Source organism: Typopeltis vanoorti, chromosome 8 (assembly GCF_054136105.1).
Source record: "Typopeltis vanoorti isolate ZY-2024b chromosome 8, IOZ_Tvanoo_1.0, whole genome shotgun sequence".
Classification (NCBI taxonomy): Eukaryota; Metazoa; Arthropoda; class Arachnida; order Uropygi; family Thelyphonidae; genus Typopeltis; species Typopeltis vanoorti.
In genome coordinates, this window is record NC_143556.1 from 51,315,775 (window position 1) to 51,329,144 (window position 13,370).

The following is a 13,370-nucleotide window of genomic DNA, read 5'->3' on the forward strand; positions in this document are numbered from 1 at the left end:
AATTTCTTACAGCTCCATCACCATCTCATTCAATTATGAAAAGAGCAATTGACAGATTCTGACCTATAGGATTCTTTGTAATTAAGCATGTTCTAATAGCCTATCAGTTTCTAAAGAAGATATTGCTAGGGTTCAGTGAACTTTTGCATGAAAGTTCATGCAAATCACTTGAAAACTGTCACATCAAATTGATATTCTGATATCAGTCGCTCTTTTTTTTTTTCCATCTGTTATAAAGTATGATGAAAGATATTTTGTAAACTTGCTTGCAGTGTAACAAAGCATGATTTCACTTGCTAGGATACGTTAATTCACAATAACAGATACACTTTGTACATCAACAAATCTCAATTTCTTTTTTTTCAAGCAGAAAGTGGTGTATGGAGGAGCCAAGTCCAGGATGAGGCAGGTGACCAGTGGTGTGCCTCAGGGCTCTGTGCTTGGGCCATTGTTGTTTAATTTGTATATAAATGATATAGGAAATGGCTAAAAGGGAGATATACAGTTGTTTGCTGATGATGCAAAGTTGCATAGCACAATAAAAAATCAATCTGATGTTGAAAGTTTGCAGGATGATTTAAATAAGCTGGTAGAATGGGCAAAAGGTAATGGATGTCAGTTCAATGTGGAAAAGTGTAAAGTCATGCATTTTGGGATTAAAAGATTACCAGCTGTGTACTACATTGATGGAACAGTACTCCAAGAGATTGATGAGGCTAGGGATTTAGGGATGTTGGTAGATAGGGAGATGAAGTTCAGGGGACACATTGCTAAGGTGTCCAAGATTGCATATAGGAGTACTGGGTTGTTGAGGAACACACACTGACATCCAGAGATAAAGAGGTTATTATTCCCCTTTATAAACGTTGATACTTCCACATTTGGATTACTGTGCTCAGGTCTGGTCACCTGGATTCCTTGGAGATGAGGAGGCTGTGGAGAGGGTTCAGAGAAGAGTGACTAAGTTGGTGAGTGACGTAAAAAATGCTCCCTACATTGATAGATTGAGAGCTTATGGATTGCAGAGGTTGGTTGATAGGCAGAGAAGAGGGGATATGATAGAAACATTTAAATTACTGAAAGGTTTTTATAGGATTGATGCAGGGGAAATGTTTCAGCTGTGTGATAGTGATGGAAGAACAAGAGGTCATCACTGAAAATTAAAGAAGAGTGTGGTTGACAAGGGTGTGAGAACAAGGTTTTTTGCCTGGAGAGTGGTGAATGAGTAGAATTCATTGCCTGACTTAGTTGTGAACTCTTTGTCTGTAAATGAATTCAAGAAGAGATATGACAGATATTGTTTTGCTAGTTTGGGTCTCCTGCGATGAGTCTACTGATTCCATGGAGATACCCGTAATAATAATAATAATAATATTTGGAAGGGATCAGTTTTTTTTTTTGATTAATGTCAGAATGCAATCTTTATGTATTTTTTTGATCCAACTGTGACAGCTACTGCTTACTATGAGTTTACTGATCAGAATATTGAAACATTAAGTAATTAGAGAAGCTTGTTTACAAAACAATAATGCCACAATTCATACATGAATCACTTAGGACCATTTTTTTAATAATGGGACCATGAGCAAAAGTCTTGATCCTATGCATTCTCTAGACTAGACAATATCTGATTTTTTTAACAAGATGTTTTACACAAATAGCCATCTCAATTTAGATGATCTAAAAGTAAACATTAGACAAGAAATGGTTAGTCCCAATACACTGTACTCCAGGCAAGAGTGGACATTACAGTGGAAGGAGATCGATTCACACCACTTTCTGTTTGTCTAGCTTTGAGGATATTACATGGGAGTGTAAATTCAGCAGCTTATCATATAGGAGAAAACAGATGATGATTATGATGTATGAATTATGAAGACGAAACACATTTACTGAACAGATGTTTTATAGGGTGGCAACTTGTGAGAGGACAAAAGCACAGCTATATAAGTTGTAAACAAATATAAGAGCAAGAATTTTGACTTGGTTCTCGGTGATGAAATATGTTTCCATAGCAGATGATGGGCATATCTGTTTGGAATGAGTAAAGGAAGATATGAAAAACACTGCCAAAGTCAGTGGTTGTGACATTCAGAGTGGACATCCTACAGTAAGTCATGGTTAAATGGGGACCTCTGAATAATAACAAATTTCAACTATCATTAAATATGCTTTATTTTCATATTTAAAAAAATGAAAAGTGAACTCACTGCTTATCATGTATCACAATTATCATAAGCCACTTGAAAAATTCAATTTGGATTTTCAGTTTGATTTCATTCATGAAATATATATACATGATTGGATTTGCAAAAGGACCATTTTTATTAGTTCAGAGAGGAAAAAAAAATAATTTAAACAATATAAATATAGAAACAATGCATAAAATAACAAGTCTCTTAATTACTGTTATCCCATAAATCATGATTTCAAATTAACAGAAGAGAAATTTGTTTCTGCTGTTGAATTTATTTTCGGGATATTTAATTTTTTACTGACATCAGTAAAAATTTTGCAACAATATCTTCAAAATCAATCTCAAGTTCTGTAGTTTTAAGATGAAGGGTTTTATACATTTGAATCAAGCAATGTGCATCTAAAGCTGCATATACTAATTGAGAATTTCGCAAAGGTCTTCTTTCCCAATCAGAAAACTGCTCCTGTTTATTAAGCGGCAAGCCTAGTATGGCTTTTGTTAAATCACTCAAGTTTACTTGACATGTCTGTGAGTTCATAAAACTGTGAGTGTCTTCAAAGTTAAACGTCACAGAACTTAATAACTGTGGATAATTGTTATATAAATGTTTAAAAAATATGTTCATATCCAATATTCTTTCTACTTTGTTGAACTTTTTCTCAGCAGCTGGAATTAAATGTTCAATCAACTTATAATTCATATCATGAAATATTAATTTTAGTATACTGGGATTGCAAAAAACATGGTCAAAAATTAAATCCCACTGCTCCTGTTTTAAGACAGAGCTAAGTGTAAAACAATCCAATATATATACATTGTCATATGTAGCTAATTGTAAAATAGAAATTCTTTCTGGCCAAAATCCCAAGTGAGGTCTCCATTCTTCATCAATTGCCACTATTGAAATATGATGAATGTTCTCAAAACACCTAACAAAATCCTCTGGAGTCTGCACCATTATAATATTGCAAGACGCTATTGGAAGTGTTAGAAACGTTTCTTTTGCTAATGTATCCTCATTTTTTTGTCCACTTATCCCAGCAGTTGCATTCTGAAGATGGCTCTCATTAATACATTTAAGTGGTATCAGATATTTAGGAATATCGCACTGCCTTATGAAGTGTAATGCACATGCAATATCTTCGTGTTTAAAGGCTAACTGATTCAGCAAAAATACTTGAAGTTGCCTATCTGAATTGACAACCAACTTTGCCATCTCTATAAAAGCCTCAATGGAACACTGATTTTTTGCTACATATTTCTTCCACAAAATATATTTTAATGCCGACTTTCTCCTCGTAAATTCTACTTTATCTGGTGAGTTTTTCAGCCCGCTTATCTGTGTGACATTTCTCCGCTGTTTATCAAAATTCAAATACCTATTTGTTATGTCTGAATATAATATACATAAAGTTACTTTCCCATTGCTATATGCAATGTATTTTGCTGTTTGTAAATTTAAATTATTTAAGAATCGAACACTACGAAGTGCTAATTTCGGGATAATCGTAAAATGCTTTGCAGACATCATAACCAAAGAGACATATACAGAACAGTCTAAAAAACAGAGAACCACATGTTAAATCATTATATATACAGTAATTTCAGTTACAGTCGCACACATACAAAAATAAACGATAGCAACATTGCGTGAAGCATAGTTTCATTTAATCTGATGTAAGTATTGCTATATTTAAATTCAAAAATGTCGCTAGTTAGAAATGCGAAAATTGTTTAAATTTATTAGTGAGATATGATATTTTATACATGCATCAAAATATGTTTTGTTGTTATGTCATACGCGGAGATTTATTTATTAAACACATAGCTGTATAGTTATAACAATCCACTGCAAAACTTACTTCTGCTCCAATTTAAAAAAAAAATAAAAAAATCAGTATGAACAGTTCTTTGTAGGAAGGGATAAAAAAAAAATTGCTAAAATAAAATTTCTAAAGCCCTTCAATCCCCAAATGGAATAGACGGAATTCCTTCAGTCCTAAATAACTTTCTGAGCTAAAGACAGATGGGAAGTCAATCTCCATCCTTCAGGCGTCCACTGATAACGAGTCCAAACTAATTAATGAATCAAAGATTTTCAGGGGAGAGAGAGAGAGAGAGAGTACGTACATCTGACAATAGCCGCTAACTCGGCGCCCTAAACCTTAACGCTCCTATTTATTTCCTGTAGCACCACGAGTTCAACAGGCAACTTTTTGAGAGATAGAATTAATTTATGTTTTTTTTTTTTTTTCAGTTGAAGGTGAGTTAGCCGATCTCATACAGGAATAGTATGGTTTTTTTCTCCCGGAAACTCGGATTTTTCATCCTGCGTACAGAAAAATCAGCCTTCAGAACACACGCAATTTACAGACGTAAAAATCCTAGTGGGTGCAGATGAGGACGATGGTAGTAGCAGTTAGGTGTAGTAATTGAAGCCCTCCCTCGATGAGTCTTTGGACTCCTTGGAGGTGGCACGAAATAATAATAATAATTAAAAACTGAAGTGAAGAATACAAACATAAAAGAGTAAGAAAAAAATTCCTCTACTCGACTACTACAAATCGAACTTTAAGCAATCTTTTTTCAGGCTACCTGTTATGAGCGGAAACACCATTCCCATATAATGATTCTTGTCGTCATGAGGAGAGTCGAACTCGGGTTGTCTCTAATCAAAGTATGTCCCTTTCGTTTATCCAATTTCGCAGTGGAGGTATGTAATGTAATGAGGAGAAATATGAAGACATATGAAGGTATGTATGTAATGAGGAGAAAAGCGATACAAGCACACATAACACATTTTTATCTACTTCCATTATGCATTCACAAGCTGTACTGTTAAATCTGCTGCCTTTCCCGGTATATCACAAATTGCATCCTTTACACAGTATATTCAAAGGCAGAATGCAGCTGGTTGGGAGTAATGTAAAGCATATCCTGCATTATGCTGACTTTCAGTGCTATCAAATTATCAGTCCAATAAACCCTGTCTTTGAGAAATTCCCATAACCGGAAGTCACAGGGAGTCGGATCAGATGAACGAGGCGGCCATACAATCTGGCAGAAACTTGAGCAGATCACAGGACTCGACTGGTGAATGTCCTCGAAGAAGAATGGTCCAACGATAAACGAAACTGTAAACCCGCAATAGACATTAACTCTGGGCGAATGCCAAGGAATTTTTTGAATTGTATGCGGGTTTTGCGTAGCCCATATCCTATAGTGACCAAATTATCCAAGGACCAATGCTCGACATGTTCCACTGGTTGCATAACTTTTGTTTCCTGCTTTGCAGGTTTCCTTCCCTCCAGGCTTATATTCTAAAATTGCTGTATTTTTCTTATCCCAACAGAAACATAATCATACATTTTCAATAAAATATTCTGCTTTCATTCTTGTTATTATTACTAATTAATAATATTGTTACTATCAAGAAACTTATTTAAATTCTCAATAATGGATGCAAAAGTAAATATCCCAAAAAATGTATTATGTTTTGGGATATTAGATATTTATTATGTATTATGTATTATACAATGAATAGATATTTATTAAAAGCAACTTTTGTTTAAATTCTTAATAATGTGTGCAAAAGTAAATGTCACACAAAATGTATTTATCTTATACAATGAATATCTATTAAAACTCTCCAAATGAACAATTTAAACATGTTTTTCGGAAGAATGAATTCTTTTCAATAATTCATCATCCTCTGATATTTCACCCATAAAATCTTCACAGGAATCAACCATATTATATTTCACAATAAGAATGGCCTTTATTGTCTCAAGTTTTGTGTTTTCTCTGCAGTCCATAATTAATTTTGTTTCGTATTTCGAATCCCAAAATTTATTTGGGATTCGAAATACGAACCCATACGAAGGTGTACAATATTTCATGATATAGAAGCTGGAGGACTTGGTTTAATAAATGTACATTTAAAAACTCTAAGTGCAAGAACAAAAATCATAGAGAGAGCTTACTCGGAACACAAAGCATGGAGTGCACATATCATACACTACATGCAAAGAATAATGCCCCACCAAATAATTTGTTCCCTTCCACAATCGAATGGCAAAATACCAAAAAATGTTCATTGAAGTTGTGGAGGGGGTACAAATTCATTAATAATCATATAGCTATAAACGATTTTCTCAAAATGAGACCCAAAATTGCACATATTACTCTCACGCGAGCAGTTATACCACCACCACAACACCGAGAGTTTGAAAAAGGTAAAATTAAATTATTCAATGTACTCAAAAAGGCATTCAGATTACCTTTACACCCGAAATTAAAAACATTTTATTACAAGGTTCACCACGCTTGCCTACCCACCAGAATGTGGTGCACATACAAAGGTATTCCACTTCAAGCCCCAGCCAAATGCTACGTCTGCCCTGAACCAGAAACACTATATCACATAATGTTATACTGCCCCCAAACCTCTCCAATACGGAAAACACTTTCAAAAAACACAAAGAACCAGTCACAGAACACACACTATTCTGGCTGAAGGACGGAAACATAACAATAACCGAAGCAATTATAATTATAACAACAATGTACTCCATCTGGACATACAGATGTGACAGAATTTATGGAAGAGATACAGGCCCAGATATAATGCAAAAAGTCAACAAACAACTAAATGAAATAATAACAGACACAATAAACAGAAAAAAGATAATAAAACACCAATGGAAGAAGACAGGCCTTATCTCTGAAGAATATGAAGAAAACACAAGTAATGAAAATATAAGATCCACCATAAAGAAAAAAACATGAAAAACAAGCCAATAGAACTCACTCAAAGGGGAAAATACCTGAATAAAAAACGAAACACATAATGTAAATAAGTATATATAAGTGCAGAAATATTGTATAATAATGAATATATCTATTGGCATAAGAGGAAGTATATGTCTTATGATATTCAGATAAGGTAAAAATATTGTAATATTTCAATGTGTGTAACTTATGTTAAGTGGCAAAATAACTGCTCAAAAGATTGCACAGGACTCTAGGTGAAAATAGATATTGAGCATGTTATCATGTTGTAAATGAAAATTGTTAACTGAAATAAGCATTCTATGTACTTATTGTATATATATAAACAGTGGATGTGGCATTTGCACACCACGGCGCTTGGACGCACGAAGGAAGACTTGATTTCGAGTCTAATTGGCGACTAGAGAAATTTTTAAAGCCTTTTTTCAACTGGTTCCCGAGTTAGTCGATTTCTGGTACTGAAAAACGGGTTTTTTTCTCTCCCGGAAACTCGGATTTTTCGTTCCGTAAACTCAAGAAAATTGACCGTAAACCCATACTATTTCAGACATTAAATATATTGTGTTAGAGTTAGGGACCACGAGATGGCAACACTTGTTGAGCCGTCTCTCTTCACTGCGTGCCGCTTAATTAGTGATAGCCTTGGGCCAGCTGTCTCTGATTGGGTACCAGCGGGGATTGAACTGCCCACTAAGTCTCCAAAAGTTAGATAGGACTAAACGGCCTCGTCTACTCCCTATACGGGAATTTAAAAAAAGGCATTAGCAGAGCGGATTTATATACTTCTTTAAACAAAAAAAACCTCATCAAAAAGGTTATTTTCATATATTCTATGATTTTTTTCCCCAAAATTAGAATCTATATACTCCAACGATGCCTCAAAATCATGCCATGATATCCTATTTTTAAGGTGTTCATCCATTTAAATATCTTAATTTCCAGGAACTGGGATGACCACATGCCCAAATATTCCAAACAGTTACTGTAAAAAGTTTTAAAATGAGAAATAAACAATTTTTTATGCTTCCATCATCTTCTATTTTAGAATTCGTAACTGTCTTCTTGTGCAAATAGGAACCTAGTTTGAGCCGAGACGTTCTATGTATTTTGCTTTTAGCATATCAAGTTCCTCTGAGCAGGGCCGGATTTAAATTTGCTGAGACCCTAAGCTATACAAAACCCAGAGGCCCCCTACTATTTTAAATTACATCAGCTGGTCCTTTTGTTTTTTTATTTGAGGCTCCGGCAAATTGCGAGGCCCTAAGCTGTAGATTTTTTAGCTTATACATAAATCCAGCACTGCATCTGAGACTTCCGTTATTGTACAATCATTTCCTTCAATGTTTCTGACTGCTGCTCAAAGATTGATGCCTGACTATGAAGAAATGATAACCACAACTGAGTGGTATTATCATTGAACAAGAGTTCAATTATTCTTGGACACTTATCAAGGGATAAGAAATATGACTTCAATGGACTATATAATTTCAGAATCCTCTCAATCACAGGCATTAAAGCTAGCCATCTAGCTTTACTGTAGCCTAGTATTTTGTGATATTCAACTTCTGCTTCTTCACAGAATTCTTTCAAAGATCCTACTTTGACAGTGTTAAAATAAAAATGGCTATAAATTTTAGTTACAATAGACTCTGTCTAGTGTTGAAAGATCAGCAGCAGTTTGAATGACATTGTGAACTATATGAGCTGCACAACCTACTCCAATAATACTTTGCTCTAAACTTCTGTTCAATATAGCGAAGACATTGTTAATATCTTTTATAGTTACACCACCAAAATTTGTATTTGCGTTTTCAGCACAATATGCAATAACCTTCTTAGATAAATTGTTTTTTTCAAGAACAGTTAAGATAGAATTGCTGATAAGCTCTGCAGTTTCCCCAGGTGGGGAAAGAAAATCAATAATCTTATACTTCACACCACTTTTTGAATCAAAATAACGAATGATAGTAGGAAAACGTTTTACATCTTTATGGTTTGATGCATCAGAAAACACAGATATAAAGTTTATGTTTTGTAATTCCTTACCAAGCTCTTTCAATGCATGTGGTGCTAATACATTCTTGATGATAGCTTATGCTTTTGTACTTGCAAATGTGAATTTGCTATCGAATAATTTGAGGATCAATTTGGATGCGCAGTCCATGGATCTAAAAGTTTGATTGTGATATATGGTATAGAAAGAAAACACATAGCCTCTGCAATCGCTAATTCTCTTTCTTTCGTCCCAAATTCAGTTTGACGGAGAAAATTGGTCATATTTACAGATGAAGAAGCTGCTTGCAGAGCTTTCTCATCAGAAGCTAAATGCCTTGTGATATCTCGCTTTCTTCCAGAGGTCACAGAAAAGTTTCCCAAACAGATTGTACATGAAACATATCCCTCCTGTTCATATTCCCTAATAAACGGATACTCATTTTTAAAATTACCTGTCAGTTTGCAATCCCTTCGTTTTCTTTTACTGACATGGTTTAAATCTGATTATTAAAAATAATTATAAAGTTTCCAATTTTTAAACAGATAAAAAAAGATATAGCAAAGTATCACTTCTGCGAATATTTGGGATCTATGATATCAAAAACACCAATTGTAATACAATGTCTACAGGTAAACTTTGATTTTGAAACATACAATAAAATATCATTCTTTAAATTACCATTACTTTAACCATAGTCGGTATATATTGTTTCGTGGTTTCCTTTGCTCCGCAATTGATTTTGTATTGATATGAGTGAGGTACTGAAAGACCTCAAAGTAACAATAACTGAAATTACCTTTTAAATTGTACATATTTATAATTGTTTATTTTATGAATGAAATTTAAAAGCAACAGATATCATATCTAAACTTTGTCATATGATGATGATGATGATGATGATAATAATAATAATTTTTATTACGGGCATTAGCCCAATTACAATTTGTTGCAGATGGTTGTGAATTGTACAGTAAAATAGGTAATGTTTTTACAAAACAGAATACAAATTACATGCATTAACCACCTTACCGGCCGTTATGGATCAAATACGCATCCGCATACGCTTCGTATCCATCATATATTTCATTGTTATAACAATGGTATTACAATTTTAATAAGCACTTCGCATCCATGATAACGTGAACGTCTATAGACGTCTTGGCCGGTAGCGTGGTTTTAAACATACACCATGTAAATTATAGTAATAAAAACAAAACATAAAACGTTGGTATTACATAAATTCAGATTACATTGACTGACGATGATAATTTTGTTGAACTTTAATATAAAAGTTTGGCATATAATCAAAATAATTTTACATGAAAAAGTTCTTCAGAATAAACAACCAATGTATGTACGTAGTTTACTTTTTCTCTTAAGGTGAATAAAATATTTTAAATGCTGTGCGTTTTGCTGTACACATACTACTGCTGTATAGTATTGGAAAATGCTGTACTGTACAGCATAATGCTGGATATCTGGTCACATAACCATACCTGGCAATTGTGGGTATTCACAACTTCGCTCACTTTCACATGAAGTGAAGTGAAAATGAACGGAGCTGTATATCTCCCCACAAAATCATCCACGGCTACGTAGCGTGCAACTGCAGTCGAGCAAGGAATGTTAAAGCGAATGTCAGTTGCCTTTCAAAAGTCCTCAACTTTCGTCAGGGTTATCTTGAATGAGTAGGAATACAGAATCTTCCGTAGAATTTTCCGGACAGTTGTGTAAAGTATATCCATATCTCGTTATAGAACGTGCACTGCAGAAACCACCACTGTTATTCATGGCCCACTCCACAACGGCAGTAGCAACACCACTGACTTCTTGTGAACTGACTGGTATGCGACACCTGAAAGTTCTAACTCCCAACGATCACGTTTCTTCAAAATAATTATTCATCGTAGAGCAAATAAAGGTAGTAGACCTCATCGACATTTCTTCAAGCGACGAATTTTGCAGAGCTTAGCAACAGCATAGCAATTGTTTAGGTAGTACAGCTTCATGAGCAAAGTATAATTGGTGCAAGGTTCATGTCATCACTGTAGATGGTATTAACAACCAGAATGAAGAAAAAAAATCCACTGTCCATCTTTAACCCGGCATTAGTAAGATGGGGTGTCACAGACCCCAAAGATATAGAAAGAAATAACTGTAACCCCCACCTTACTAATGCCAGGTTAAACCCTCATGACACATGCCAAGTTGAATTATGTTCAAATTCCATGTATTGGTGTTTACAATACCTCTGATGGTAAATTTTGGAAGTACTTTTTTTCCTCACATATCGCAAAATGTATTCCTGCAAAGTTTCGCAGCATTTAGATCCCTGGATGGGGCCCCACAAGTCCTTAAATAGAGATAGTTTACTTTTGATCACTCTATGTATACATTATGTCCAAAACCTAAGCAGAACACTATTTCTGAAGATTACAACCGCAAATGCAGACGAATCAACTTGTTACAGTTTGTATAACTGACGATTTCAAATAAAAATATTCCAATCGCGAGCCAAGGGGTTATGTGGTAGCATTCAATAGGATAAAAGGCAAAAGGCTACTCTAAGCGAATTTTGCAAAATTCGCTTAGAGTAGCCTTTTGCCTTTTTCCGTTTTAGAGTAGAATTTTGATGCTTTATAATATCTTAAAAACATCACCTAGATGATTTCATGTGGGGAGAATTATTGGAAAGCTTGAAGAAGGCGCTACCACGAGATGGCGACACTTCTTGAACCCTCTCTCTTCCCTGCAAGCTGCTTAATTAGTGACAGCCTTGGGCTAGCTATCTCTGATTGGGTACTAGTGGAGATTGAACTACCCACTCAGTCTCCAAAGGTTAGATTGGGCTAAAACGGCCTCGCCTACACCCTATACGGGAATAAAAAGGCGTTAACTGTTTTTTTATTGCAGTTTTCAGTTATAACATTGTGATATTTTCTGTTATATCATTCTTTGTTTTATAAAATTTTATTTCATTGTTCTCATCTATCCGGAGATTTTGGAAATAGGTCACCCATTTTTCTAAATCTATTGTTTGTAATTTTATCTTTTCTTTTATTTCTTTATTCATGTATTTTATTACTTTATAGGTTTTGGGTTGTGGCTTAAATAAATCCTTTTCTAGTTCTATTACGAAATTGTTCCATCTCTCTCTCTCTCTCTGTTTTTTCCTTACTTCTCGTTTTGCAATTGCAGTGTTTCTTTTATAATCTATTTCTTCTTCTATTGTTTTGGAATTTAGCCATTTCTGGTAACTGTCCTTTTTTATTTTTATTATATTTTCTATTTCTTTGCTCTAGTCTCGTATTCCACTTTTTCTAATCTATTTGCGTTTTATTCTTAAGGTTTCTTTTGCTGCTTTTGTGATAATTTGTTTCAAATTATCCCATTTGTCTTCTATGTTACTTGATGCATATATAGGCTGACCATACGAACCGTTTTGAACGGGACAGTATACCCTTTTTTTTCCATATTCCCGGCTGTCGTTTTAATAACAAATGACAATTTTGTCCCGTTTTTAATAAAAACGATAAAAATCCTTTAATATTGGTCAATCATAAATTATTATTCATAACCTATAATCGTATATCAATATCAATGATACCAGTAATTTGTGTAAGCACGGAGTGCTTCGATACTAAATATAAATATCTGTAGTGATTTATTCAGAAAATATAATAAATACATGTTGGCAACATTTGCGCGTCTCAGACAGGTTGCATGTTCTTCTGTAGCATTAGTTTTTGTTTTGCCTGTATGCTAATCGGATTCAATGCTGGTGGTTTACATTTCATATTTTTTAAAGCTTTAACTCTATCCTAGCAATGTCAAAGAGGTGAAACTGCAGTTTTAATGGCGATCTCCAGAAAGAATTCAAATTTATTAAAATGGACACACTGTGTAGTGATGGAACAAAAGTAGCGACATGAACTAACATCTATGTAGCCCGAAAAATAAGGATACTGAAAAGACTTCAGTTAAAAACAGCAGCTTGTTTACGGTGATAGTGAAAGCGATAAAATTGCAGCAAGTGAAGCTCTTGTTGCTTATTATACTATGTCACGGACAAAGTTTTCGCGCCAATGACTGCTTGTCGACATAAAAAAAAATAATAAATAAATAAATAAATCATCTAACGCCTTTTTGTTCCCGTATAGGGAATAGACGAGGCCGTTTAAGCCCTATCTAACTTTTGGAGACTGAATGGGCAGTTCAATCTCCACTAGTAGCCAATCAGAGATATCTGATCAGAGGCCATCACTAAATAATCGGCACGCAATGAAGAAGATGGCTAATAAGCGCTCCTGTCTCTTTGTCCCTAACCCTAATACAATATTTTCAATGTCTGAAAATAGTGTGGGTTTTCTTGAGTTTACGGAACAA

The 13,370-nt window shown here is 34.4% G+C and overlaps 1 protein-coding gene across 1 annotated transcript; it reads right to left on the reverse strand.

Moving 5' to 3' along the window:
• Positions 1 to 1,395: 1,395 nt before the first annotated feature.
• LOC150103987 (exonuclease mut-7 homolog) lies at positions 1,396 to 5,753 on the reverse strand. Its single transcript, XM_090397232.1, has one exon. The coding sequence runs from the start codon at positions 3,726 to 3,728 to the stop codon at positions 2,484 to 2,486; it is 1,245 nt and encodes a 414-aa protein (XP_090253358.1). The 5' UTR covers positions 3,729 to 5,753; the 3' UTR covers positions 1,396 to 2,483.
• Between the last annotated feature and the right edge of the window lie 7,617 nt (positions 5,754 to 13,370).